We start from the raw sequence: 27,295 nt of genomic DNA, 5'->3' as shown, positions 1-27,295 counted from the left end.
GCAAAATGAAAATTTCGGTTCTAAATACTCAAAACGATTTTATTTCCCTTTATACTTCGAAATCATGGCGAAATAATTCAGGTCACGTGGTTGTACGTTGACGTGCTTCTAATGGCGCGCTGCTGGGGGCTCATGGAAGTTTCATAAATAGGCGAGTCCGTGAGAAAGAACGACCGCCATGTTGAGAAGAAAGGTATATATGTCATGAGGGAATCCGTCGCCCTGGATGGAAAGCACAAGCCATCTGTTGTCACAAGGGTACGGACGATAATATTTGAACGATTTTCCTTTTATATATGGCAAATTGGTCGTAAACGTTGCAAGAGTTCGCGATATTTTTACCATGCAAATTGCATTAAATAACAACACTTCGTACGTGTAGGACGCGTCTACCGTAATCTCCGGATTCGACTCGAATTTTTTCGTTTTCCCCTTCCTTGAAACGTCTAAAAATATGTGTAAATTAACCCTTTTACCTTAGCGAAGGTCATTGTGGAAACGTTGGAAGTAAATCTCTAACAGTATACAGGTTTTCGTTAGCTTTCTTTTGTGCTATCCTGTAGGCAAGGAACGTGTATAACTTCTGACAACCCTGTGTCTACAAGTAATGAATTACAGTCTCCCGTGAACTATCCGGAGTCTTATGATGGCCTGGGAAAGCGCGTGAGAAAGCTTTCGAACAAATACGATGGATTCGACGAACCTATCGCGGTATATAGTTTGCTTTTGTCCCTTTTTTTTCATCGTCGTTTTATACGTAGATATGAGCGCCATGTTAATTTTTTGGCGGGTCATAAATGTCATGTGAGCGGATGGCTATAGAACGTCTTGGTTGTTTCTAGAGAAATCAACAACAAATTGAGGGGAAAGAGGCAGAAAATGGCCCAAAACAATTCACCACAAATCAACTGCAATATTTGCAGCGAATTTTGGTGAAATCGTTATGGCGCCATCGCATGGCTTGGCCATTCTTGGACGCAGTCGATGCTGTGAAATTGAACCTACCGGTAAATAAACGTGGTTTAATATACTGATCATGTCGTGTTGTAAAATTACAACTGCTCACTTCGCTAAATAACTATTTTGTTAGGATTATTATGATATAATCAAGCATCCAATGTATATGGGCAAAATCAAGCGAAAGTTGGAAAAAAATGTTTACTCTTGTGCTAAAGAATGTATTGAAGATTTTAATACAATGTTCAACAATTGTTATACTTATAATAAACCAGGCGAGGTCAGTAATTGTAGAACACCAAATTATTAGAGATAGTCATATGATTGGAGTTCTCCAATTCAATATTTTTTGGCATTGAAGTATCAGTTATTTACCATGACATGAGTTTGACAAGTGCATTCAACCAATGACGAAAAATGAAAGTCTTTCATTCTTTGTTGGTCAGCTTCCAGACTACTGCTTTTGACAAATTAAATTAAACATTATACTGTGTCAAGCATTTTGCAATGTCAAAAGTCATTGAGACAGGTGGGGGAATATATTGGTCATGCAATATATTCACATCCAGCTTGTTGTCACTTTTATAAACTAAAGTTATTAGTTTATGATATTGAAATTTGTTATTTGGTGTTTTTAGGGATGTTATACAAAGTAATATTTAATGTGGGTGTCTGGCATTGTTAACTAGGAACATTGTGGTTTATTCGTAGGACAGAATGTCTGAATTTGTTTCAATTGACTATATTCTGTTACAATTTCATTTTGTTTAAGCCATTGTGGTCTTTGACATGCTTTGATTTTTAGGATGTGGTATTGATGTGCGAGGCATTAGAGAAAGCTTTTAGAGAAAAACTGGTCAACATGCCTTCAGAGGTAAAGTTGAATTAATATTTCTTTGGCTGCTGTGTTTATTAAACATGGCTTGCTTTTGTACTTTGATGTTTCAATCAAAAGTGGACATTATATTTTAGCATCTATAGATGTAAATAATAAGTTTCATTGTTTTCTTTATTGTTCAATTCGAAATGCCAGATTTCTTGAAGTTATTGTATTAACTATCTCTGTTTGGCTAATAATTATCGTAATTTTTGTTATTCGATAGGAAACAAAAATTGATCTAAATGCTAAGAAACGACCCAGTTTGCAAAAGATTCCGTCAATTCCTATAGAAGCTAAAAAGTCCAAAAGAATACCCAAGCTCATGGAGAGAACTACAGGTAAATTTTGTAATGATTTATGCGTGTAGATGTATATTTGCACTTAAGTATTTCAATACATTTATCACAGTAGCTTTAGCAGATAGTACACCATCAACGCCTCCAGTTCAACAGACCAACAAAGATGTTGCATCTATAAAAGTTGAGAAAACAGAAATGCCAAAACCTGCCATTGTTTCCCCAACTCAAAATATACCAGCTGTGACTTCAACATCTAAAACTACTCATATAATACCTCAATCAACTATACCGCCTTCATCTAAAACAAAAAAACGACAAGCTGATACAACAACACCTGGTAATCCTTCTGAGCAACCTGCACCAAAAGCAGCAAAAATACCAGCTAGACGTGGATCAACACGACCAATAAAGAAACCAACAAGAGATTTGCCAGAGTTACCAAACCAGGTAATTATGGTAGTATGTAGCAATTTTGTACACCTATCACTCATTAGAACCTTGTGTTAGCAATGTGTAATCTATCTCTGTTGATTTGTTTATAGCATCGTTCAAAAAAGAAGCCATTGACAGAACAATTGAAATATTGCAGTACAATATTGAAAGAGCTTCAATCTAAAAAACATGAGGTTAGTTGCTGTCTTCATAATGTTTGGAAATGAACAGTTACCAACAGAGATATTTTGCTTTGATTTAGGAATATGCTTGGCCATTTTATTATCCAGTAGATGCTGAAGGTTTAGGGCTACATGACTACTTTGCTATAATTAAAACTCCAATGGATTTAACTACAGTGAAGGTACACTTTAAGATATTCAGCTAAATTTATGTTAGTTACATAATTGAATAATTTATATGGCAAGGTTTTTTAAGTAAATGTTTTTGATATAGAATAAACTAGAAAATCGAGAGTATGATACACCAACACAATTTGCTGCCGATGTACGAGTGATTTTTACAAACTGTTATAAGTATAATCCTCCTGATCATGATGTTGTGAAGATGGGCAGAAAACTTCAGGTGATTTTATAATTGAATAGTGATGATTGTTTGAGACAGTTTGACTTACTATTGTTTTTTGAATTTTGTAAAGGATGTTTTTGAAATGAGATATGCAAAAATGCCAGATGAGCCTCCACCTCCTGAACAGCCATCGTCTGCATCACAGGATACAGAGACTGGGGCTGGATCTTCAGATGAAGAGCAAGAAGCATCAGAGCATAGTTATGAGTCGGATGAGGGTGATGCACAATCAGAGAGTGAGGATGCAAGCAAACAAATTGATGATTTAAAAAAGCAGGTTTGTCTTGGTGTATGAGTAACAGAAATAGCTTTGAAAAATAGTTCAAATTCAAAATTTGGTTCATTTAGTTGCTATCTGTGACTGAGCAGTTGAGTAAGCTCACCGAACAAAGTACACTTGGGAAAAGTAAAAAACAAAAGAAATCTGAAAAAGATGGTAAACGAAGAAAAAGGAAAAAGAAACATCTGCTGCGAAGAATTCAACATCAAAGACTAAATCTAAAAGCAAGGATTCCAACACCAAGGAGTCTAAAGCAACTAAACCATCTCAAAAGTCTACCAAGTCAGCTTCGAAACGTTCATCGAAAAGCAAGTATGTGTTTTTGATGTTACAAATCAAAAAATAGGAATTTGAAAATCTCAAAAAATATTTTCTGCACAAATGTTTAGTAATGCAACCTCTTGTGGAACAGTTGCTTTCTAGCTACATCTGTACCTATAGCAGAATATGGTTCACTTTAGTTAAAGTTTGTAGAAATGCTTTTAGACTTGTGCAGAAAAAAAAGAAAGAAGAAATTGAAAGTGATGAAGAGGAAGACTTGAAAGCCATGACTTATGATGAAAAACGTCAACTCTCACTGGATATCAATAAATTACCTGGTATGAAATTAACCTATGTCAATCTTCTGTCCTGTTTAGTAATGTACATGTGTCACAAATTGTATTGCATTTAATTGCAGGTGATAAACTGGGCCGTGTTGTCACAATAATACAGTCTCGTGAACCCACACTTCAGGACTCCAATCCTGATGAAATCGAAATCGATTTTGAAACTTTAAAACCTTCAACTTTAAGAAAACTTGAGGAGTATGTCCAATCGTGTTTGAAGAAAAAGCACAAGCCACCACGTAAGGCTGTTGAAACATGTTTTAAAGTGTTTTGATATGTTTTATGCAATGTTGGAATGGAATGGATGAATTAATTGCAAAGTTAAATCATGGCATTCTCCTACTTCATAGTACCAATTGTTGGCAATGTATTTGTAGTTAAGTTTAAATCAGATATATCTGGTTTCCCTTCTTTCTCAGCTTTAAGAAAAGCAAAATCTCAAGAAGAGAGAGAACAAGATGCTGTTAAAAGAATAGGAGAACTAGAGAAAAAACTTGAGGTAGTGCTCTATTAAGTCATTTGTGTGTATAAAGACAGTCACACATCATATTTTACGGAATCTTTATTTTAAATTTAGAATTGCAACGGTCAACTAACTGGTGGAGCAAGTGCTAAGAAATCTTCTAAAGCCAGCAAAGGTGAAACAATTTTTCATGGAGATTGGACAATGTTGCCTTTTTATTCTTGTATTAAATCTCAAGAAAAATGATAAGTAAATCATTCTCAATTCTCTTTAGGTGATATACAATCAGTGACAGAAACAATGGGTGAGGAAATGCGACAATCAAGACTTAGTGAAAGTAGCAGTGGCTCTGGTTCAGGAAGTAGTTCTGGCTCTAGTTCTGGATCAAGCTCATCTGGGTCGGAAAGTTCAGATTCTGAAGCAGGTAGTTAAAGATCTAGTGCGAACAACCATTGTTCCTCATTTATAGAACATTCAATAATTAGATCTTCTGAACGTGATTATAGTTTAGATATGAATTAGTTTGATAGGATTATGAAAAAAGCCCATTACCACAAACCACCAGCATTCAATTCTACCAGGCTATATTCGTATCACACCAGATTAAAATGAATACTTTGTGTAAGACTGGAAGCGAGTTTTAAGTACTGGCACTAGTTCCTTGCGTTACAAAGTATGTCTGTATATTGCCAGTTGTACTCGTGATTTTTACTAGGATGCATTGTAGTAACAGGGGATTAATGTGGATAGGATATACGTAGATTCTGTCTGTTTAATGCATTGTCTGCGTGTGAACGTTTTTGTGGTTTGATTCTTGATGCAAACTGTTTATATTATTTCATGTTTATTGTTTGTATTATTTCATGGTAACTCTCGTTATATTGTAAAGTAGGGCAAGTGACTTATCTCACTTACATTCCGTCCATTCTCCTCTTATATTTAGTGTATAATTTTGTATTTCGTATTTTATTTTCTGCTGCATATTTTGCGTATTTAGTAATCTGTATACAATGCATCCTGATTAGAAGTGATTAATGTCAACGAGTAACACATATGCAAGCACATTGTATTTTGTAACGGCAAAATGGAACTCTGCCCTCCCAAGGTGTTTGTGGTTGTTGGTTTTCGCTGTAAATAGACTTTTTTTTTGTGATTGTTCACAAACTATGAAAAAACATGGGACTGTGTAAAATTATCAATGTACTTGTACCTATGTAAATAAAAAGAAGTACCTTCCATGTCAATTATTTTTGATGTGTTTTTTTGTCTTTTGGTTTTGTGTCACCAACGAGTTTCATTTTGCTTTACAACTTACATGCTGTACGATCGATGATCAATTATAGTTGAACGATTGAACGAAGCAGCTACCATACCATACAAACAGATATAGAAATATTCGTGTTTTTTATCAATGCCACACTATTTAGTCAAACTTAGAGTGGGTTAAGTATAAATGTACAATGGCGAACACGATTTTTTTCGTTTTCTCTTACAATTTAAAAAACGTCTTTATAATCTGGCTTTTGCTCATTCCTTTGTAATACATGCACTATCAATTTGGTTGTCTGGATAGAGAGATATCGACAACCATTAAGAGTAACTTAATTTTTGAAAAAGAGAAAATTATCTCGTTCTGTAGAAACTTCTAAACAGGACAAAAAGTCAAACGAAAACAGCAAGGTAATACATTGTCGTTATGAAGTAATGTTTTATCGGGGTTTGCGAATGAAGAAGATAATGTGTTTTAGAAAAACTCGAAGAAATCATCAGATAAAATGGGACAACAAAAACAATCAACTACATCAACAGGTAATAATTATCCAATTACTTTTTTTTAATAAGTCAACAGAAATGAATTGTAAATATCGTTTATTGTAGTTTCTCCAATGAAATCTTCACCACCCCAAGAAGTCGTTCAACCTTCAAGTATCTCGCCATCCAATGTGCCAAAACCTTTACCACTTCCCATAAAAAAACCTCCAACAGCCGTCATTACTCCACAACCACAACAATCTACCGCTCACGCTTCATTACCTAAACTTCCACCACTTCGACAAAATTCGGCACCAACATCTATGACTAAATCTCCGGCCACCTCGGAAACAATTCCTGTGCGTAGTCCTGGAGCAGCAAAATTATCTGATAATCCTGCAAAGCCTGTAGCCACTTCTACAGTCGACTCATTGAAATCTGAAAACATTTCAAAAACTGCAGTATCTACAAACAACTCAGGCAAACAAACGAGCTCTTCTGGTAAGCAGGCAAATATTACTGGTAAACAAACGAACCCTTCAGATATTCTTGCAACTATCTTACCAAGTTCAAGTAGTTCCGTAAGAGTATCGTCTAAGGAGAAGATAGTAGGAAAAGAAAGCAAGTCTATATCAAAAGATAAGACTGGATTTGTATTGCCCACACCAAAGCCTCCGACAACAAAACCAGGTGATGTTTACTTTTTTTTGAGCAGCAGTAGTGTATAATTTACAGTGTATGTGGTTTTTCACACATCAACTTACTCAATACCATATTATCATTTTCATTTTGATATCAAGTGACATCATTTTGATATGCGTTCATAGGAACAGGTTTGTCGTATGCTGTTGGTGAACTTCCCAACTCTCTCGCTAATCTTGGTAATTTATATTTACGTGTATTTTATTGAAGTTGTTTCATCCTGAAGAAATTGCTTCTTTTTACAGCATCGAAGCCTGATCCAGGAAAAAAGGACGTGAAATTACGGCCGACATCATGGTCTAGTTTTGGGTCCGCTGGTTCTCCTGGTGTTCCAAATCCTACACCTGTCTCCACATCAATAGAGAACAGCTTCAAAAAGTTCCAACTACAGGCTCAAGAGAATGTTGAGAGGGTATGTATTGTGTAACTTTGTGTACTATAATACGAGAATGAAATCAAGCTTATTTGTGCCTTTTCCACTTTAGGAAAAAGCCTTGAAAGTCCAAGATGACCATCAAAAACAAAAAATAGAAACGGAAAAACCAAATTTAGCAAGGTTGAATGATACTCACGCTTTATTGTTAAGCAATAGTTATGTTTAATTGTTTTAATTTATTTTCTTTTTAAAATGGTGGACGTTTTCTGTTTTATTAGAAACACTGAGGAAAGTGTAACGGACGGCGCAAAGGACGATGGGGAACGTCAAAGAGAAATTCAACGACGCAGAGAAGAGGAGAGAAGGAAACGACAAGCTGTGAGTCATTTGAATTGATTAAATTCTTTTTAAAGTAAATGGTTTGAACCCAATGGTTTAAATGATGTATGTTTGTTTGTTCATCTGTGAGGTCATCCATTTAATATGCACAGTTTTTCAGACATAAATACATGCGTCGCATTTTGCAATACATAGCTATGAAGGACAATTGTAGTTTCCAGGAAAGTTTTTACACACTCTTGCCTTGTTCTTGGTGAAGAATAATTAATAATGAACAATTGTCTAATTTGGCGACGCATGTCACTTAAAAATGAACCAACGAACTATTTTGGTCCGTTTAAACACTTGACGAAAATTATTTGTGTTGTTGTTCATTATAATCAACAATCTTCACCACAAAGGAAACTTCAGGATTATAAACATTGCAAAGAATGATTATGTTTTCAACAGAATGCAGAATGCAGTGATTTCCAAGGGTCTTGTAAAAACTTAAAATTTTTCCTATATTCTCGTAGCTTATAATCCTTTTTTCTTTTACAGCAAGCAGCATCCATTAATATGAACTATCAAAGTGATGTTATGGCATCATTTGAGAATACTCTGGGGTGATATAGGCTGATGAAGATCTTTGTTGTTCTCAAAGAATGTTGAAGAAGCAATTCAAAACTGCGCTATAATCTTGCTGGAAGTAACGTATCAAACACTATAGATTGCTATGTGTGGCATATGAATTTAGCTGAAGAAAAAAATATGAAGCTTGTTGATGACAATGTCAACAAGAATGAAACAATTATTGTGATGTTTGCTGGTTAAACTGCAACCTCTCTTAAAATGCTGATTTAAATGCAATTTCAAGAGCTTTTTATCTTTGATTATAGAACTATACATACAACATACAAAATATATTTCATACATAGTGTTCACAGACAAAGAAATAAGCATTTTGGTTATCAAGTCAGTAGTCAGCATAAAGCTTGTAAAGTATCTTGTGTGCGTGTTTCTGTTGATTGATAATTGACATCAGTTCTAGTTACTGAATATAGAAGACTTTGGCTGTGAATTTTATACATATGACTTTGTTATCGATTATAAATAAAATGATTTATAAACAATATGCATACAGAATTTTATAGAGTAAGCAAGTGTTTCAAAGATTATTCATCTTATGCTTAGCCAGACAGTTGGCATTTTCTGTTGATGTTTTATGAAGTGAGTCACATGCCATCGTATGACTGTTCCAGATGGTCAGATAGAAATTGACACTTTACTAAAGCTATTAATATCACTTTTTGCTTCCACCAAAACCAGTGAATCCCATCATTGCAGCCATTTCTGGATCAAGATTAGTCCCAGTTTCAAATTCAACTCTTCTTTTCTTTTTCCTTTTGGCTTCCTTTCTTTTCTCTCGTTGACGTTCTTCCTTTAAGGTTTAAAAAATAGAGGTTAAAGTCTATTGAAATATTAAATTTGATTGTGTGAATCATGATCGTTTTAGGTTAAATATTTTAGAAAAAAATTAGCCATAAAAATGATATATGTTCGACAAACATGAACAATTGAATTGACGAGGATTTTATTGTAATTTTCTTATTTGTTCATTTACCGTACAGGGGAATTACTACGTTTTTTCGTCTATCTTACTCACTTCCTCCTTTAGTTCTGTCATTCTTGCTTCAAAGTCATAATCTTTTTTTCGTTTCTCCTCTTCCAACTTTCTCTTGTTCATTTCAAATCTTTTCTTAACCTGGTCCAAACTTGATCGTTCAACTCTCATGCTCATTCCTAAATTTCTCTGATGTTTCTTGCCGTTGATGTGATCCAAAAAATTAATTGAATCTTTAACGATGCAATCGCAGACATTACAAAAATAACCACCTTGTTGAGATGTTGGCGTACTCTTTGTTATAACAACTGATTTCCCTAAACTTGAGTCCAAATCAACTTCGTGCTCACGCGGCTTTAAAAGCTCGCGTTTTACAGGGATATTGGACTTTTTTGGTGCTGCTTCTTTGCTTTCATTTTCTAATCTTACTTTAGCCAATTTTTCGTACTCCTCAGCGTTCCATGTTCTTCGAAAGTTATCAGACTTTCCCTTCACTTTATCCGCCATGATTAATGTCAACCTTTGTGAGTGGTCCTGGTACGAGTGATTGATTATGGCCTGGATATACTTAGATAATCCGATATAAACCACACCAACTTTTTGTTGTTAAAAATATGTCCAATATTGAAGTTAGAATACCTTTGAAATACGAAAAGCGTCCTATATCGTCTGTTGCAAGAGAATTTGTGAGAAAAAAGAAGATAGTCTCACCTGGTGATGTTATTACTGAGGCTTCAGATTACATGAGGTACAAACAATACTAAGGCAGATTGTATGGTTACCAACTGACCAGACTGGAAAGTTTGTAAGGCACACACCCAAGGTCTCTGGTGCGCAATTTTGAGAAAAAAATGCTTTTATGCATGCCCTTTTCTAGTCTTAGTTGCGCAGTTTACAAACTTTCCAGTCTGGCCAACAGACATAATGATGTATTGTCAGACTGACCTGATTAAAATAAATGAGGTGTCACATGAATGGTATGACATGACAGAGACTGACTGAGATACCAGTGTGAATAACTGTTGAATGACAGAATGGGGTTGTATTCAAGAAAATGAACGTTCATACTTGTCTTTTCTTAGAGGACATGGAACATTTGTCGACAATGAAAAAATTCTAGCATCTGTTACAGGGACAGTTGAGGTTGTAAACAAATTAATATCTGTAAAACCATTGAAGACAAGGTAAGCAAAGTCCTAAGATGATGATCAAAGTGTTAGTGTATTATTGAAATAATGATGTGATAACTTTCAGATTTAATGGTGAAGTTGGAGATGTTGTAGTTGGAAGAATAAATGAGGTACATTATCACTCCATGTTTTATATTGTGGTTTGTCGTTTTTATTAAAGATCTATTTTCCATGCTACATTATGTAGGTTGGTCAGAAACGTTGGAAAGTTGATACATTTTCAAAACTGGACTCCGTGTTGATGTTATCATCTGTTAATTTACCTGGAGGAGAACTGGTAATGAGTTCTTTGATTGTTTCATAACAATGATAGTTGTCTTGACTTCAAATGTATTTATTTTAGAGAAGAAGATCAGTTCAAGATGAGCTTATGATGAGAGATTTGCTTTCTGAGGGCGATCTAATTAGCGTGAGTTGCGCAAGATTAAGTATATAATATTGTTTATGATTTGGAAGTAAGATTGTTCAAAAAAATTTCAGGCAGAGGTTCAATCTGTGTTTTCTGATGGTTCCTTATCATTACACACAAGAAGTCAGAAATATGGCAAGGTTATACTTTGATCATATTTTTTACTAGAGTTTATGCATTAGCAGGTAGCTGGTGTAGTTTTTTCACAATACATAATTAATTTTGATCTTCTATAGCTTGGTCAGGGACTTTTGGTGCAAGTATCACCTTCTTTAGTTAAAAGATGCAAAACCCATTTTCACAATTTAACTTGTGGCATCAGTGTGATCATTGGTAATAATGGATATATATGGATACATCCTGATGAAAATAATCAGGTTCTTACTTCTTGAATGTTCTTGGAAACTATAGATATGACTAACTTTCTCAAACTTCCCTTTCATTTACTTTGTATTAGCCACAAGTAGTTTCACGAGAAAATCGAGAAAAGATGGCGAGGTTAAAAAACTGTTTATTGGCCTTGGCAGATTACAGAATGCTTATTTTTAGTTCAAGTCTTGATTATGCTGTCACCGCATCAGAAAAACACACTATTGTAAGAATCAAATAGTACATTAAAGTAAACAGAGAGATGTCAGTAACAAAAGTATTATTTTTTGTTCTTGTACAGAAGGATTTATTGAAACCAGAAGTGAAAGAAGAAATTGTTCAAAGAACAAGACAAGAACTTGAACAAATGTGAATTAATTTTATAGCATAGACCAGGGGTCTCCAAACTACGGCCCGCGGGCCAGATGCGGCCCGTTGGGCCTCTCAATCCGGCCCGCAGAGGCACTTAAGAAAAAATAATAATATTATTAAACAAAATAAACTTTGCGCAGAAAGTTCACGTTATGTCGCAAGCCAACTAGCAAGAGTGGCTTACGTCAATTTTTCTTCCAACTTCCTACTTCCGTTTCAAGCACATTGCGAAATTTAAAAAGCTGAAGGATAACGTGGAAATTTTTTATATTCTTCGGCCCTCAACATGCTGGATGAAAGTTGATGTGGCCCTCTGGCTGTAAAGTTTGGAGACCCCTGGCATAGACCATAGGCGTTACATATCACGAAAAAAGAAAACATTGCTTCATCGAAGTGTTTTCTTGTTATTGTACATATAATATCAAAGCAATTTACCCGGTAATAATCGTTTGTATTAAATCAATTCACACTTTCCAATTCCACAACTAATTTACAAAATTTGCGATCATAATATTAGGTCATGCGCAGTTGCATTTGTTGGTAAATAGAACATGAATATGGCAGAAGGTTGACGACATTGAGAAAAGGATATTCACTGGATTTTATTGTATTGTGAGGCCCTCCTCATGGAGAGCTCCTCCAATATGACTTTCATTCGTCAGCTTCTTATATTTCTTTTGTATTTTTCATACGTTGCCTCAATGAACACCAAGAAACGTTCTGAAATGAGGTTATATGACACGTATATCAATAAATACGTGTAACTAATGTTTATACTTTCTTACATGGACTAACAATGTTGTATACTTGTACCTTTAGTGAAACTGTGAAAGAAATGTTTCTTCATGCGTATGAATCTTACATGGTATTTGTTTTAGATGAATTTGTGAGCTTGTAGATAGAACAATGTAAAAATGATATACACATAAATTAATATCAATGACTTATTATTTCATCAAAAAATCTCGTTCAGTTAATAACATAACGGCTCATTTAAATGCAGTTTTCATAAAAATAAGAAATTGTTTACTTTTTATGAAATTTCTTTGCATTTGTTGCCATAAAGGGAAGTTCTTGAGTTAAACCCAAATATGATTTTTGTAGAAGAATGCTTATCCTGCTGACGAACTGATGCCATTGAACTGTAAAGGTCGATATCGGGACATGGAACCGTCACGTGGTGATGTAGATGATGTATTAGGAAAGTTAGTAATTTTGTGATGTCTGTCTATTGTTAAATCATGCTCAATAGTGAGATCATAACACTAATCCAATCATATTCGTCATCTTATTTTTTAGTTTTTCGATGACATTAATTGACTCATTAGACAGTCTTGTTGTAAGTAAATTATCTGTTTTATCATTAATTGTATTTATTTATATCATGAAAATGTTTCTTATTGTGACCTTAAGATTTTTGGAGAAATTGAAAAGTTTGATGAAGCTGTCAGATTGGTGATTGCTGATGTTAACTTTGATAATGATATAGTTGTTTCTACATTTGAAACTAATATTCGAGTTTTGGGGTAAGTGAAATATGAAATATGTAAATTATATTAAGTTATGAGAGCAAAAATCATCCTAAATCCTCATATTTTTAAGTGGTCTTCTTGGGGGCCATGTTGCTGCAAATGTACTAAAGAATAAAGGATTTGGATTAAGTTGGTATCAAGATGAATTGCTTGATATGGCCAGGGATATTGGTGATAGATTGCTACCAGCTTTCAATACAACTACTGGTATTCCCTATCCTAAAGTATGTGCCACCCGGCTTCAAGACCAGAATTTTTAAAAGCCTTGCCTTTGTATATAATGAAGCAATTTCTTTTTCTTTTCTACTTAGGTTAATCTTAAGTATGGTGTTATTGATCCAAGGTCGCGGACTGGATCAGAATCTTCAACTTGTACAGCATGTGCAGGTACTATGATCATGGAGTTTGGAGCTTTGAGTCGTCTCACTGGTGATGATAAATATGAGGTGATTTATTACTGTCTTTTAACATTAGTTCATAAAGCTGGGGGATAGGGTGGGGGTTCTTTTGGTGATTTATTACTGTCTTTTAACATGAGCTCATAAAGCTGGGGTGGGGTGGGGGTTCTTTTGAGAAACATAATTTATTCTTAATTAATACTTGATACTCTTAGAACTGACAACAAAAGATAAGACAAAACAATAAGAGATCATTCGATTCATTTCTTAATTCTGTTGTCTAATATGCCATATTGATTAATTTTCAACTAATTAATATGTGCAATTGATACAGACAGCAGCACATAGAGCTATGAAGGCATTGTGGACATATCGAAGTCGATCAAGTAATCTAGTTGGTACTGTAATCAATATTCACAATGGAGATTGGGTCAGACGAGGTATTGTTTGTATTTAAATATAACATGTCTCTCGTTTATAGATGTTGTATTTATATTGTTGTTATAGATAGTGGAGTTGGTGCTGGCATTGATTCCTACTATGAGTATTGCTTAAAGGCTTATATTTTACTTGGAGAAGAGGATTATTTACTGAGATTCAATCAGGTCTCAATTTCATTTGAAAGCCATGTTATAATTCTTGCAAGAAAGTTTCATTTCAAAGCAGTGATGAATTTTCATCATTTGATCATTCCTTTGACAGCATTACAAAGCAGTGATGCAGTACATCAACAGAAACTCATTATTTCTTAATGTTCACATGAACAACCCAAATAAACGTTCCGTATCATACATGGATTCATTGCAGGCATTTTGGCCTGGTTTACAGGTCTGTATTTTTGTTTTACTACACAAAAGCAACTTTTAAAGTTTGCAAAAGCCTTAATAACGGTCAGCGGTTTTACAGGTACTAAAGGGAGATATCAAGTCAGCAATAGAACTTCATGAGGTGTTTTATAGCGTTGCTAAACGCCATACATTTCTTCCTGAAGTAAGGTGACCAGTTGTACTATGAAATGTTTGTTTTATACCTTGATACAAGAAACCTCGTCATTGTTTTTTAGGCTTTTACGACAAATTTTGAAATACATTGGGGCCAGCATTTTTTACGTCCGGAGTTAGTTGAAAGTACATATTTCTTGTACGAGGCAACCAAAGATCCTTACTATCTTGAAGTTGGTCAAAACATTGTGGAGAATTTGAACAAGTATGCTAGGGTACCCTGTGGATTTGCGGCTGTGAAGGATGTACGAACCATGACTCATGAAAACAGGTAAATGAACTGAACGAGTGACGAGAATTAGTGAACAATATTTCTAGTGATTGTTTCGTGACTGTAAAAGTCGTGTGTTTTTTCTCTCCTTTATGTCAGGATGGACTCGTTCCTTCTTTCCGAGACTCTAAAGTATTTGTATTTGTTGTTCATGGATAAAAAAGATCTCTTGATTGATCTTCATGATTTTGTCTTTACAACTGAAGCGCATTTATTGCCTCTTGCTTTGTCAAATTGGAACAGTTCTTCAATTCAGGTTGGAATATTGACGATCCACACAACAAACCATCAATGGCCATTATTATCATTGTGTTTATTTTTGTTTGTGTGTTACAGAACAATGTCTACGATAGCGAGAATCTTCACGATCGCTCGTGTCCACGATCTACATCAAGAGACGGTAGCATTCTAAACTTAGCCGAAGAAATTCGTCGGAGAATTCGAAACTCAAATTCAGCTGACAGTTGTCCAAGAAGTAAAGAAAAACAGAATGTTGTTTTTCTACGCAAAGAGTAAGTAATTTAAAGTGAAAATTTTTTAAAAAATCTCGACGATATCGAGGGATTTGTGGAGAAGTCAGAGACTTTGTGAGATAATAAGTTTGATCACCTTTAGGAATAAGGCTCCTCTCCTTCGTGCTGAGCATTTCATTCCTGGAAATAAGGATCACATTCTCATATTGAAAGCCATGGGAATTTCTGTCTCCAAGACGGCTGATGGCAAAGTTCAGTTGATGCAAGACTCAAACTTGGTTTGTATTATTGAATTTTAAATATTAAATACAAAAGATTAACACTTAGGATATTGATGTCTTATAAAGGCCGACAACATCGAAATGGCTGCTGAAGGCATCACGTTTATGCAATCTATGATAGAGCTGGCAAAATCCCGTAACAGTGATCCAGGTCTTGAATTGTCATAAATACGAAACAATGAAAAATTTATACAAGATTATTTCTAACGTTGATGTTTTTTCTCTAGAGTACTTTCCTCGCATCGTGCAGTTACTATCTCCTCCATACAATGGGAATATCGTCGTCAATGCAGGTCCAGCTCAGTTTGGTTTGAACTTGTCGAAAATGGGAATGGGGGTTAGTGCTGATGTCATCTTGGCTGATCCTTTCACTGGATGTGAGGATTTAAAGAATGAAGATGCAGCTAACCGTCGTATCGTAGTGATGCAACGAGGGGATTGTATGTTCGTTGATAAGGTAAGTAGATCGAGTCTATAATGAAAAAAGAGAGAGGGTTAAGTGTGGGGGGATTGAGTTCAGAGGGGGAGGAGCACGTTTATGAGAAGAGAACGGTGAGGGTTGAGTTTAGAAGGGAGTGGAGAGAGAGGACCAAGTTTACGAGAAGAGGACGGCGAGGGTTGACTTCAGGATGGAAGAGAAGAGAGAAGACCAAGTTTATGAGAAGAGAACGGTGAGGGTTGAGTTTAGAAGAGAGTGGAGAGAGAGAACCAAGTTTACGAGAAGAGGACGATGAGGGTTGAGTTTAGGATGGAAGATGAGGGAGAGGTGATAACGTTTATGAGAATTGAGGTGAAAAGGTTGAGTTCTGAGCGAAGAAGAGATAAAGGGAAACGTTTATTAGAAGAGGCAGAGTTTTGGTATATCTTATCATTGTTATTAAACATGTGCAAAAATCTGTATCTTTCAGGCTCGTGTTGCAGACAAGCATGGTGCAGTTGGTGTCATTATTATTGGTTAATAAACTTTAGTTTGTATTTTTCTTTATCGTTTATATGTTTTTATACCTTTTACGATCAAAATTGTTGTTCGCATTGTAGATAATAACGAAGGCAGCTCATTTGAGAGTCAACCGATGTTTGCAATGAGTGGAGACGGGGGGAGTAAAGATGTTAACATTCCCGCCGTGTTTTTATTTTACAATGAAGGACAAGTCCTGCAAAAGGCAATGCAGGTCGCTCAAATTAACACACAGGGCCACCTTAGAGTAAGACTTGCAGATAAGGCCTTAAAAAGAGGTTTGTTACTGTCATCACATGAAATTCCTTACTATTAAGTAAATGGTGGTGTGTAATATGTAGGAAAATAACATGGTTTGTCTCGTTGTCTCGCTATCTATTTGATAATCTAGGAAACTTGAAATGAAGCTTTTCATCATCAGCACGTGCATGGAAATATAAAATTCATGTTTTCTTGCTTCACTTATAAACCCCTGCTTACTTTCTTTGTTAAGATTTACAGAAGGAGTCAATTGAAGGTGTATCATCAGAACAACAAGATATTCAAGATGGTACTGGTCATATGATAAATGATGTTGAAAAAGACAAAAATCAGGAATTACACTCACAAACATTTAAGAAAACAGAGAAGAATGTCGACAAAATCGTTGAATTGATCAAAAAATTCGTGAATCAACCTGGTTTTTCGTTTTCTGCTATTCAACCGACAAAAGAATCAAGTAGTTCAGTGGGAGAAACTGCTGACCAGCGAGAGCAATGGCTTTATGACGTCATGATGGAAAATTTGGGCGGCAAGAAAGAAGTTGGTGAGTCAGCAAATAAAGATGTTCATGAAGTTGTTGGCAAGATCGAAAATGGTTTTTTTAGCGTAAAAGTAAAGAAAATAATAGACTCAGAGAACATATTGAGGACAAAGGTTAGCAATGAGAAGAATACTTGTATTCACAACAAACAAAGAGAATTTTTAAACATATTATTTCATCGTGATGATGATGTTAATGATAGTGAAATTATTGTCGTTGGAAAGGTGGACAACGTAAAAAATTACGACGGTAGTCATTTTTACGACATTACGTCACTGCGTTTAGACGAGAGGCAAACTCCTTCGTTAACAAATGAAAAAAAAGTAAATGACCTCCTTGATGTGAACGACGAAAGATTGGAAGGTGACGATTCAGCTGCACCAAAATATGACAATAAAATAGTCAGCGGTATTTTTGTTAAAAATGAAGTGATAACCAATAAAGAAAACATTGATGATCAACAAAACGACAATGTCCACCACCCTTCAGATGACATTAATTCCACAGAGAGCGTTGCCTACTTCACAGATGACGTTCGTTCTTCAGTTGACGTTGTCTCCTCGTCAGATGACGTCAACCATCTCACAGATGACGTCTCACCTTCAGATGAAGTCGACCACCCTTTACATGACGTCGTCCATCTTACTGATGACGTCGACCACCCTTCAGATGACGTTGTAAACAGCTCAGATGACCTTGTCCACCTTGTAGATGACGTTTCAAACCCCGCAAATGACGCTGTTTTCCACTCAGACGATTATAACAATGATTATGATAAAAGTTCTGACAAAGTGAACAAACAAAAATACACAGTATATTCACCTAACATCATGTCTCTAAAGGATGGCATTGCAGAGAAAATTACAAGTCAAAAACTTGAAACTTTAACCGAAATAAAAGCATCTATGGCATCAAAAAATATAAATAAGAAAATGACTGATGACAGGACTAGCAGTAATGTCAATGAGAAGGAAGATATATAGGAACAAGAAGTTAGTGGGGCACATGAATAGGTACTAATAAAAAAATCATCATACCCTACTCAATGTTAAACTATATGCAATCATAGTGAACTATACATTCCAAACAAACTATATGTACATAATTCTTATGGTAAGAAATTTATTTGTTACATAAGAAATACCACATACATATGGTAAACAGCAACCTCCTATATGACAAATCAAACTGTTGAATATCAAAGTTCAAAATCACATGATACACGTTATTCTTCAGCACAAAGCTTCTCAACATCAAGTGTATTCAGCTGACAGTAATGGAGTAGCATCCTGAATTGAATATGAAAATCAACATGAAAAGATAGAAAATCATACAAGAAGATTGTATGACTATAGAGATGTTCAAGCAAGTGTTTATTCTCACAGAGATATAATAAATTGTGATAAAGTAGGAAAACAATGTCCTTTATTTGATTTATGCAACACAAACCTCTGTCTGCATTTCAATCATTTGCTCGGCATCAACAACCAAAACACGACCAGATGCTATTGGAAAAGTCTTCATTTATTAACAACCACTTAGTTGATCAATTTCAATGTGAATACACACCTATTCTGTGATCTGACCCTTTGCTTGTCTTTGTGTATTGTATAATAACTCCAATAATAAATAACAATGGCAAGAGACTCGATATGAGCCAAGTATACCAGCAGTTTGGAAGTTGATAATTTTTGCCTTAATGAAACATGTAGGATTTTGTATTATAAAATAAACATTGAAATGCATGCGCTGATTGGTCTACAGCTGTGTTTGCATTAGCCTGTGCAAAACACATTTGAGCTCAACCAATCAAATCAATTAAAACAATAAGTCAGCAAGAATTTACAAATTGATCATGAATGCATTTTAGAGGAAAAATTAAAATGTTTGTCTGTTTTGCATTATTGTTATTTTATAAAATAAATAAAAGATGTTTTTTTGTGTTGGCACTGGCTTATGCAAACCTCGGAGATGTTTGTGAGAACTCTCGAGCATGTGCAACCCTTGACCTTCAGTCTCGGGCTTGCATTGATCTGCTCTTGAGTTCTCCCATAGGTCTCCTCAGTTTGCATAAGCCTGGTGCAAATAGAGTAAACATCTTTTATTTCTTAATTAATAAGTTGAGGTAAAGTTTGTAAGAATAGAGCTAAAACTAAAATGTGAAAGTAAATTTAAAGCAGTACCGTGTAAAATGTTGACAGTAAAATTTATGATGCGTCCTTTCTCTGCCAAGTAGTCAATACCATTGGTAAATAACAATGATCCCAAAAAGGCAGTTGATAAAATAATTATTGTCTATAATTCATAATGAGAAATAATTAAGTACAACTTAATATTTTGACCTAGTATTTCTATAAAAAACCATACCTTTTGCAAGCATATGATTAACAGTCCAAATAACACTGCACAACCAACATTGATCGAGTATGGCAACCACAAATTTTTGGAAAGGAAATTTGTCTCAGAACTAAATACAGGCACCAAAGCCATGCCAAGAAACCATCCCAAGGTTGCACCTGGTTATAGAACGAAACAATATATTTCTGAAATACTACATTATACATTTGAGCAATACAGCATAAAAATGAGCTAAAACAGTATACCCAAGACAAAAAGACCAAGATAATATGAACATAGAGTTAGTAGTCCGGTAATCATTCCAACAGCAAAAGAATTGGCAAGATAAATCTAAGGAATTATTTATATCAAAATATTACATGGTAAAATCAACGAAATTGATGTGTTTAACAAAATCATCATTTATGTTACAACACCTGATCTTTGTACTTTGCAGCATTTCCATGAATTTCATCTTTCAAGTAAATTGTACAAACTACATAAGTGGCAAAGAAACCAACAAAGAAACCAGTAAGGAATAATATTAGCTTGAACAGCTTGTAACCTAAAAGATAATCAAATGTTAGAAACAGTCATTGTCATTGAATGAAAGTACGTACAAGTCAGCGTTTTTATTACCAGCCAGGCAAATGGTAAGACCAACCACTATTGCAACACCAGAAATAACGAGAAGCTGAGTTACATAATGGCCATGTTGCTCACACTGGTCAGTTGGTGAGGGTGAGGATGTTGATGGTGATGTAACTATTTCTGGCAACCACATCGCTTTTGACGACATTATGGGTTTTCCTGCTGATTGTCAAAAACAATGATTAAGGAAAAATAGATACCATACAATAAGGACGTGATCTTTCCGCCGATGACTGGAAAACGCGTGAAATTGTGTTATAGAAAATTAAGCAAATTAGTGAAACACGTAGCTACACGTATAAGCTACACTAAGTATAATTTCTAGAAAAAGGACAACAAAGTTTCAGAAATGGATTTGCGCAGTTTTTCTTCGGCCTGAATATATGGGCCTGTTTAAAATGGCCTAACAGCACCCACAACACCTGTCGCGCCCTATCTTACCCGCCATAAAATATTAGCAAACAATGCGCCGCAATAAATATAATAAACCATGCTAATCAACTTTTCATTTCAATAAACTCTGCTTTTTTATCATTTAGTTTTCACTACCTAACTGGCTGCCTTTTCATCTTGACTGCGAGCAAGTCAAAAATATATATATTTGTAGAAAATCATAAATCATCATAATTTGCGATATTGGTCATAAAATACAAAATATAATCAACCTTTAATAAAGTACATCCTCAGTGTGGGATTTTATACAATAATTCAATTTGCTGTAAAGGTGTAGCGGTTTGATGTTTCAAATTTCCGGACTTATCAACAACATCATGTAACATAATATGATATGGCCCGGCCCATCGGGTGAAAACTAAGAAGCGGGCAGAAGAGGCGAGGCAGTTTGTAGAGACGTGGGAACTGAGAAGCCGCAGTAAACTTTGTAAAAAATGGCTGAACTAGTTGAGGTAATTGTTTTCTCTTATATGTACTTTTTTACCATAAAAAGTGTACATTTTTAGTGTAATTAAGTATTTTGTATGTCCATACAGTTGCAAAGCGATCAAACAGAGTTGAAGGGGCTCTTAGAGCAGGCCAAACGTCCACGTGTTAGAGTGGTTTTACAAAATGAACTAAGCATTGTCGACGCTAAGATCAACGAAATCGAAAGGCAGAGACTACAAGATGATGTCGCTTGTATGGAGAGTGACGATAAAGAGAACCCCAGCACACATCAAAGTTTTGAAAGGCGAGAAGGTCGTGTTCAAAGAACCAAAATTACTTCTTACGGTAAGAAGTGCAAGCCGATGTCTTTAGCAAGACAAGGCCGATACACTTATCAATCATTGTTTAGTGCCTATTCGACTTTAGATTTCTATGATTTGCGAAGTGAGTTTATAAGTCTATATACTTTTATGATTTTTAAAAAGTTTTCTCATGTGCGGTGCAAAACGAAAGTAGACGTGCGCTGAAAATAGAATGACAAGTCAGCCATGACGGTTGAGGGCCTTTCTTTGTCAAATAATAACGTGACCTTGGCTTGTTGTTGACTAAAGAAATACCTAAATTTTCTGGCATCAGTTACTTCGTAAAGTACAAAAGAATTCTTGTTTAACGTTTTCAACAATGCGCAACAGTATTAGCGCAATATTTTACTACATAACGTTTGCGCATTTATAATTTAAGACTTGGAATTCTTCAATATATCCCTTAAAAATATTTCTTTGTTTTTTTGGTATTGAAGAAAAAGTTTTTGACAATCTTGGTATTTTTGATTTTGAGTTATCAATATCATGAAATCATTACCAAAACATTTAAATCTATAACATGAAGTGTTTTACTATATGTTATTTAACCATAAAGCTACTTAGCTTTGCTTACTACATAATGCTTCTTGGTGAAATTTGATCAATTAAAGCACCATGGGAAATCCTATTGTCATTGCAATAGGTGAAAATTATGAACAGATTCTGTCATCATTTATCCACAGGACATCAAGATTTGCTAAAATTATATCATTGGGTCAATATTTCCTTTGAATTTCTTTGTTTGCATATTTGCTTATCTAATAACTTTCACAAATGTATATAATCGTTTCTTCGTTATATTTCTACACATTTAGCATATTCAAAATTTTTTCTCTCGGTTTGACATATTTGTTTTTTTAGGCGAAATTATAATAGTGATGACTCATAGTTTGCCTTCGAATAAGAAAATGTTATTGTCTCACAAATCATATAGCATCAACCATACCAGTGATTTTAAACATACTTTGGATTGTGATTAAACTATTCAGATGATTTAAAGGATGTATAAAAAAAGTTATTCAGTCTGTGTAAGGTGATACCTACGCCCTTTAGGTATTTGTATGTGGTGGCCTTATGCCAGTCTGATGATGATCTTTATCAATAATTGCCTCTTAATGTTTCCTGTTGTTTATTTGGCTCCTCTGTATTAAGATGATCACATTTCACTCTCTATGATGCCAGTTGATCAACATGCACACAATCTGCATAACTCTGTCAACACATTGTCTTCTACAAGGTCACGCATGTTCCTGTCTCCCAAAAAGGATTAGATGATGAAATAACATGCAGATGAAACTTAATACTTTTCGTTAATGTGGCAAAAAGAAAACCTGTAATGAATAAGATGTGTTTTTGTAGGTTTTCAAGTTAAATTTTTCTATTTTCCAAATGTTGGAATACACTATATGTAAAATATTCTGTTGATATTTTCCACTAACGCGCTATCGGAAAGGTGATAGTGGAAGTCTTTAGGAATGCTTGAGTGTGTGAACTATGTTTGAATTCACAGTTTTCTTTTCATCCTTTAAAGAAGCTCCAGATGGTTTCAAATAACTTCCCTTTCAGTTCATACATACCTAGGCGATCATGTTCTTAAACTAGTGTTGTCAAGTATTTTTTTTCTCGTTTTGTTCTATCTGTTTTAAAGTACTGTATTCTTAAAGGTGGGAAGTAATTTTTATATGACTTAAAAATTACATGCGTTCAAATTGAGGTCTTCGTCAATATCCACAGGATATATTTATGTTTTAATTCCCATCGCCAGAACTGTTATGGCAAATCATTTTTCTGTGGATGTGATGTGCTAATCTTTGTGTTGAAGCTATGCATCTGTTTGTTCCAGATGCCACACTTAGAAATTCAAATGCCAACAACTCTGGCAAAAGCAATTCAAGCAACAAGGAAGGTCGTTATCCGTGTCAAGCATCCGGATGCTCATATGTTTGTCGATGGCAGTGTGAAATGAAGGTTCACATGAACAAACATACAAAGGAAAGACCGTATGTTTGTGATTGGGCTAATTGTGGAAAGAGTTTTGGCGATAAGAGTTCTATGCGCACTCATTACAACGCAGTTCATTTAAAACTAAAGAAGTTTAAATGCCACGTTAAAGGGTAATTCCACTCAAATGTGATTGTAGTGTTGATGAAAGTTTAGCCATCAATGACGTGTTATATCAATGGATCATTTATGTTTTTCTACGCAGATGTAGTCTATCTTTCACTTGCGCAAAGAGTCGAAATCGTCACAGTAGAAATACGAAACTTCACGAGAAACTGTTCAGTGGACAGTGTTTTCGTGACCAATACATGTGCGTCAACCACAGTACTGCTGCACGTAAAGAAGAGAATGTCACTAAAATAGAGCCTGAAGAAAGCGTGAAAAAAACTGGAGACAGTCATTTCGAAAAAGAGCAGGTGCCAAGTCCTACAGTTGATTTTGAACCAAAATTCTGCCTGGATACTTCCAAGATGCATAACCCTATGGGATTGATGTTACTTAATCATCGAAGTATGTACCCACATGGAGAGTATTATCTGTACAAGGATCTTTTTTCTAAAGCGTTGATGAAAGAATACAGTATGTATTATGGGGGTGGGTTTCCAGGCTTTTATCTACCGGCGGCGCGCGCTTCTGTAATTAAGGAGAATAATTTGGGCAAGTTAAGTCCTTTGGGAATTTGATTGTGTGGGGAATACCATATGATTGTTTTATTACCAATTGTTCATTAAATGAACATTATTTGAAAGTAAAGAAGATTTCTAACAGACTAACCACATACTAATATTTGTTTTTGAATAATCGTAATTTCATGTAAATTGTCACTAATTTTAATAGAAGTTTTACATATTAGGTTGCAACGGTTGCAATTTATTTCTAAATTGCAGTACCAATATTTAGGTTTTCGATTTAAAAACGTTTTTCAAGAGTTCGATAAAACGACTACAATAATCACAAAATATGTTTTCTATATCAGTATTGTGTAAAGCTTCTTTATGAAATTTTTAAGTTAATAATAGTTGCATGATAGTAATTAGATACTAATAAGATAACTTTTCTTATCAATTAACTCTATAACAACAGCTTAATTAATATAGTTAAATAATTAGCGCATGCGTAGTTTCTAAGTTTATCATAATTCAAAATATTTTCGCTTAGGTTATCATTTATCAGCAAAGATTTACTGATAACATTTATCGAATGCCTTAACACATATAACAGCTGATTTTTTGAAATTAATCTCAATCTAACCATTGTTGATAATGCTTTTGTGTATCAACTTTATCATTACGTTGATAGGATTAACCCATATTGGGAAAACAATACCTAACTCCATTTGGAGTTCGATTTTTAAACCAAAAATAACATATTAACAAAGATCATTTGTATTCAAACAATTCAAGTGAGGTCAAAGTATCTTCTCGTATTTTCCACTTCATTCTTTGTTTTAAAGAGTGGGATGTATTATTAATTGTGACAGTGCTAATTACAAATCATTGACCTCATTTCATGTTCTATTGTATGAACTGTTTAATCGTAGTACGCATATATATATCCTGTACTAACGAATATTTACTAATTTTAAACATCGATAAATACTAATTGATATATATTCAAGTTATATTAACCGTATATTTTTTGCTTAAGTGTTTTTGTAACACGAATTATTTTTGCCATTCTATTTTTGATATACTTCAATTCATGTTATGTTATAAAAGACATCGAATTTGTAGAAATATAGTAGTGAATAAATAGCCACATATTATAATGTGTGTCAGGATAAACATTGACGTTTATTTGATGACTTTGCAATCAGGTTTTCATTGAAAGAGTCGAATATTTCGTACTTAATCATTACTTGTAACCTAGTGTATTTTCTCTGACATTAAATAGTACATAACTAAATGTTATTTTTATATAGCTTTTTTATATTATATTGTATTTTAATTGTAGTGCAAGCCAGCATGGTCATGTTTGTGTTGCTGACTTTTTTATGAACGAAACACCAAAATTACAGCAATTGTCTAAAATATATAAGCAGTCCATATCATGATTTGTAACCTAAGTGATTTTTTTCATTTGTGAAATCTGACCACATAAAGTAACACGACATGACCTATGCTCGCGTATTATTGAAATTTATAAAAGATATAGAGTTGTAGACTTATTTTTTTTGTTTATGGGACTTGATTTTTCCACATTGATTATTATAATGGACGAATGGATATACCAAACATTCAGAATTAAATGTAATTATTTTCCATTAAAGTTTTTGAATCGTTTTAAAACGTGTGCTTATTTTCACTTGTATGTTTGACTTCATTTGTGACCAAGAGGATTTTCTTGCATTCATCTGGAGCTTCTTTGACCTGTAAGCTTTTGGCTAAGGTTCAATATGCATTCCACAAATATACTTGCGCGAATAATGAAGTAACTGTGAATTCACCTTTGATAAGATTATGCTGCTTTATTAAGAAATCAATCTCTCGACATGGTGTGATGTACATATGACAGATTAGCATCAACAAGTTTATACCTGTGATTGTCCGTGAAAATATTTTAATTATTTAAGCAGAGACCAGTTCTAGACTTCAAATCATCTATTGATGCTTTCATTATAAAGAAAATCGTGATTATAACGAAAACAAACACCTTGACTTTAGTTTTGACCTCTTGCCCATCAGCAATATTTCCGACGATTGTATATTCTTATACCAATTAACTATGACCTTGGTTAATCTTTTTGATTCTGACTAAAGAAATTTAATATACAATGACTACTTTGAGGTAATCCCATAACGTTGGTCAGAGTCTCGTGTTCACCTGATTTTTAAAAGCATTTTTCGCTAAAAGAAAATGCTGTGGTACTAGTGGCGAGCTTGTTGATAGAAAGTGTGTATTAAATGTTAGTTTAGGAGTAGATTATATGTGTTTCACATCACCTTGATTAAACGGTCTACGGTTGTTTTATGTTAGGTTTTCTGCAGAAACCGCAGACGGTGACGATCTATGTAGATCTCGCAAACGTTGGTAGTCTTCAGAAAGAACAGATACAAGTAGACTATGGGAAACGCAGTCTTAATGTTGTCGTGAATAATCTCAATGGTAAGATGTACGAACTTAGTCTTCCCATGTTGGGAGGAGAAATTGTCCCTGAGAAATGTAAGCATAAGGTTAGTATATCCTGTAAATTAATCACTTCAAAACTACTGACTTAAAAAATGTGTTATACTTTTCATCATAAATTTTTTAGGTCAAACCAAACACCATAACTGTGATACTGAAGAAGGCAACTGATGGCGACTGGGATGGAATATCGGCCACCGAAGTGAAACAGAAGAGAGCTAGAGAAGAGAAAACGAAGATGAGTGATATGGATAAGGACAAAGATCCTTCTGAAAGTCTTATGGATCTCATGAAGAAAATGTATGACGAAGGAGATGACGAGATGAAGAGAACCATTGCCAAAGCCTGGACCGAATCACGTGAGAAGCAAGCTGCTGGTGGCCCAATGGTATAAGTTTTTCTCTGTTTTAATATAACCCATGAAACGTAATGCATGCTACTAATCTCTTGTCTTGAACATTAACTGTTTATTTATTGTGAGTCGTTTATCTGTAAACGAAGGATATTGTAAGAGCGACTTTTTTAATTTATCTCTGTTGACTCCAATTTGATTAAAGCTTTGTCAGAAACATTCAGTGGGAACGTTTTATGTGTTTTGAAT

At 34.6% G+C, this 27,295-nt stretch overlaps 6 protein-coding genes across 6 annotated transcripts; 4 read left to right on the top strand and 2 right to left on the bottom strand.

The window, feature by feature from the left end:
• The first annotated feature begins 150 nt into the window (after positions 1–150).
• On the top strand, positions 151–8,788 carry LOC124439226 (bromodomain-containing protein 3-like). The gene is given in 26 exon segments (XM_046989451.1): positions 151–258; positions 564–711; positions 843–1,007; positions 1,091–1,237; positions 1,763–1,831; positions 2,061–2,175; positions 2,246–2,583; positions 2,679–2,762; positions 2,831–2,932; positions 3,025–3,153; positions 3,227–3,433; positions 3,505–3,594; positions 3,597–3,748; positions 3,923–4,035; positions 4,116–4,283; positions 4,464–4,543; positions 4,622–4,682; positions 4,782–4,931; positions 6,147–6,187; positions 6,256–6,316; positions 6,386–6,949; positions 7,087–7,140; positions 7,207–7,373; positions 7,447–7,517; positions 7,616–7,715; positions 8,217–8,788. Coding segments are annotated over 26 exon segments (3,477 nt in total). The 5' UTR covers positions 151–226; the 3' UTR covers positions 8,286–8,788.
• LOC124439231 (zinc finger matrin-type protein 2-like) lies at positions 8,526–9,796 on the bottom strand. The gene is made up of 2 exons (XM_046989459.1): positions 9,322–9,796; positions 8,526–9,096 (listed from the first exon to the last, which is right to left on the bottom strand). The coding sequence occupies exons 1-2, from the start codon at positions 9,784–9,786 to the stop codon at positions 8,959–8,961; spliced, it is 603 nt and encodes a 200-aa protein (XP_046845415.1). The 5' UTR covers positions 9,787–9,796; the 3' UTR covers positions 8,526–8,958.
• Positions 9,797–9,834: 38 nt separating this feature from the next.
• On the top strand, positions 9,835–11,689 carry LOC124438850 (exosome complex component RRP4-like). Its single transcript, XM_046989064.1, has 9 exons — positions 9,835–10,027; positions 10,362–10,463; positions 10,534–10,579; positions 10,657–10,746; positions 10,813–10,878; positions 10,950–11,018; positions 11,115–11,255; positions 11,336–11,473; positions 11,549–11,689. Exons 1-9 carry the CDS (start codon positions 9,894–9,896, stop codon positions 11,618–11,620), a joined length of 858 nt encoding a protein of 285 aa, XP_046845020.1. The 5' UTR covers positions 9,835–9,893; the 3' UTR covers positions 11,621–11,689.
• A 205-nt stretch (positions 11,690–11,894) lies between these two features.
• On the top strand, positions 11,895–18,783 carry LOC124438845 (ER degradation-enhancing alpha-mannosidase-like protein 3). The gene is made up of 20 exons (XM_046989058.1): positions 11,895–12,349; positions 12,439–12,484; positions 12,724–12,824; positions 12,919–12,958; positions 13,033–13,145; positions 13,222–13,375; positions 13,463–13,597; positions 13,884–13,989; positions 14,057–14,154; positions 14,252–14,377; positions 14,456–14,539; positions 14,613–14,821; positions 14,921–15,077; positions 15,158–15,333; positions 15,437–15,572; positions 15,642–15,726; positions 15,803–16,032; positions 16,484–16,529; positions 16,614–16,811; positions 17,027–18,783. The coding sequence occupies exons 1-20, from the start codon at positions 12,246–12,248 to the stop codon at positions 18,316–18,318; spliced, it is 3,636 nt and encodes a 1,211-aa protein (XP_046845014.1). The 5' UTR covers positions 11,895–12,245; the 3' UTR covers positions 18,319–18,783.
• LOC124438852 (transmembrane protein 198-like) lies at positions 18,441–20,654 on the bottom strand. Its single transcript, XM_046989065.1, has 8 exons — positions 20,312–20,654; positions 20,110–20,237; positions 19,939–20,023; positions 19,703–19,851; positions 19,519–19,630; positions 18,905–19,030; positions 18,785–18,840; positions 18,441–18,624 (listed from the first exon to the last, which is right to left on the bottom strand). Exons 1-8 carry the CDS (start codon positions 20,469–20,471, stop codon positions 18,589–18,591), a joined length of 852 nt encoding a protein of 283 aa, XP_046845021.1. The 5' UTR covers positions 20,472–20,654; the 3' UTR covers positions 18,441–18,588.
• Positions 20,655–21,121: 467 nt separating this feature from the next.
• Positions 21,122–27,265, top strand: LOC124438847 (zinc finger protein GLI1-like). Its single transcript, XM_046989060.1, has 6 exons — positions 21,122–21,228; positions 21,313–21,550; positions 23,411–23,681; positions 23,774–24,078; positions 26,545–26,741; positions 26,822–27,265. Exons 1-6 carry the CDS (start codon positions 21,211–21,213, stop codon positions 27,086–27,088), a joined length of 1,296 nt encoding a protein of 431 aa, XP_046845016.1. The 5' UTR covers positions 21,122–21,210; the 3' UTR covers positions 27,089–27,265.
• Positions 27,266–27,295: the final 30 nt, after the last annotated feature.

The sequence above is a fragment of the Xenia sp. Carnegie-2017 genome, unplaced genomic scaffold (assembly GCF_021976095.1).
Source record: "Xenia sp. Carnegie-2017 unplaced genomic scaffold, XeniaSp_v1 HiC_scaffold_19, whole genome shotgun sequence".
Classification (NCBI taxonomy): domain Eukaryota; kingdom Metazoa; phylum Cnidaria; class Anthozoa; order Malacalcyonacea; family Xeniidae; genus Xenia; species Xenia sp. Carnegie-2017.
Note: the sequence above shows the minus strand (reverse complement) of the source record. Positions and strands in the feature narration are given on the sequence as shown.

Coding starts and splice junctions, on each gene's coding strand:
- LOC124438847 (XM_046989060.1), top strand. Junction 21,551..23,410: donor AACCAAAATTACTTCTTACG/GTAAGAAGTGCA, acceptor TGTTTGTTCCAG/ATGCCACACTTAGAAATTCA. Junction 23,682..23,773: donor TTTAAATGCCACGTTAAAGG/GTAATTCCACTC, acceptor TTTTCTACGCAG/ATGTAGTCTATCTTTCACTT.
- LOC124438852 (XM_046989065.1), bottom strand. CDS start 20,471: ATGTCGTCAAAAGCGATGTGGTTGCCAGAAATAGTTACATCACCATCA. Junction 19,031..19,518: donor TACTGTCAACATTTTACACG/GTACTGCTTTAA, acceptor TGTTTCATTAAG/GCAAAAATTATCAACTTCCA. Junction 18,841..18,904: donor AGGGTCAGATCACAGAATAG/GTGTGTATTCAC, acceptor CTTTTCCAATAG/CATCTGGTCGTGTTTTGGTT.
- LOC124438850 (XM_046989064.1), top strand. CDS start 9,894: ATGTCCAATATTGAAGTTAGAATACCTTTGAAATACGAAAAGCGTCCT. Junction 10,580..10,656: donor TAGTTGGAAGAATAAATGAG/GTACATTATCAC, acceptor TACATTATGTAG/GTTGGTCAGAAACGTTGGAA. Junction 10,747..10,812: donor ATTTACCTGGAGGAGAACTG/GTAATGAGTTCT, acceptor TATTTATTTTAG/AGAAGAAGATCAGTTCAAGA.
- LOC124439231 (XM_046989459.1), bottom strand. CDS start 9,786: ATGGCGGATAAAGTGAAGGGAAAGTCTGATAACTTTCGAAGAACATGG. Junction 9,097..9,321: donor TGACAGAACTAAAGGAGGAA/GTGAGTAAGATA, acceptor TAAACCTTAAAG/GAAGAACGTCAACGAGAGAA.
- LOC124438845 (XM_046989058.1), top strand. CDS start 12,246: ATGGAGAGCTCCTCCAATATGACTTTCATTCGTCAGCTTCTTATATTT. Junction 13,990..14,056: donor TGGAGATTGGGTCAGACGAG/GTATTGTTTGTA, acceptor TTGTTGTTATAG/ATAGTGGAGTTGGTGCTGGC. Junction 14,540..14,612: donor GCCATACATTTCTTCCTGAA/GTAAGGTGACCA, acceptor ATTGTTTTTTAG/GCTTTTACGACAAATTTTGA.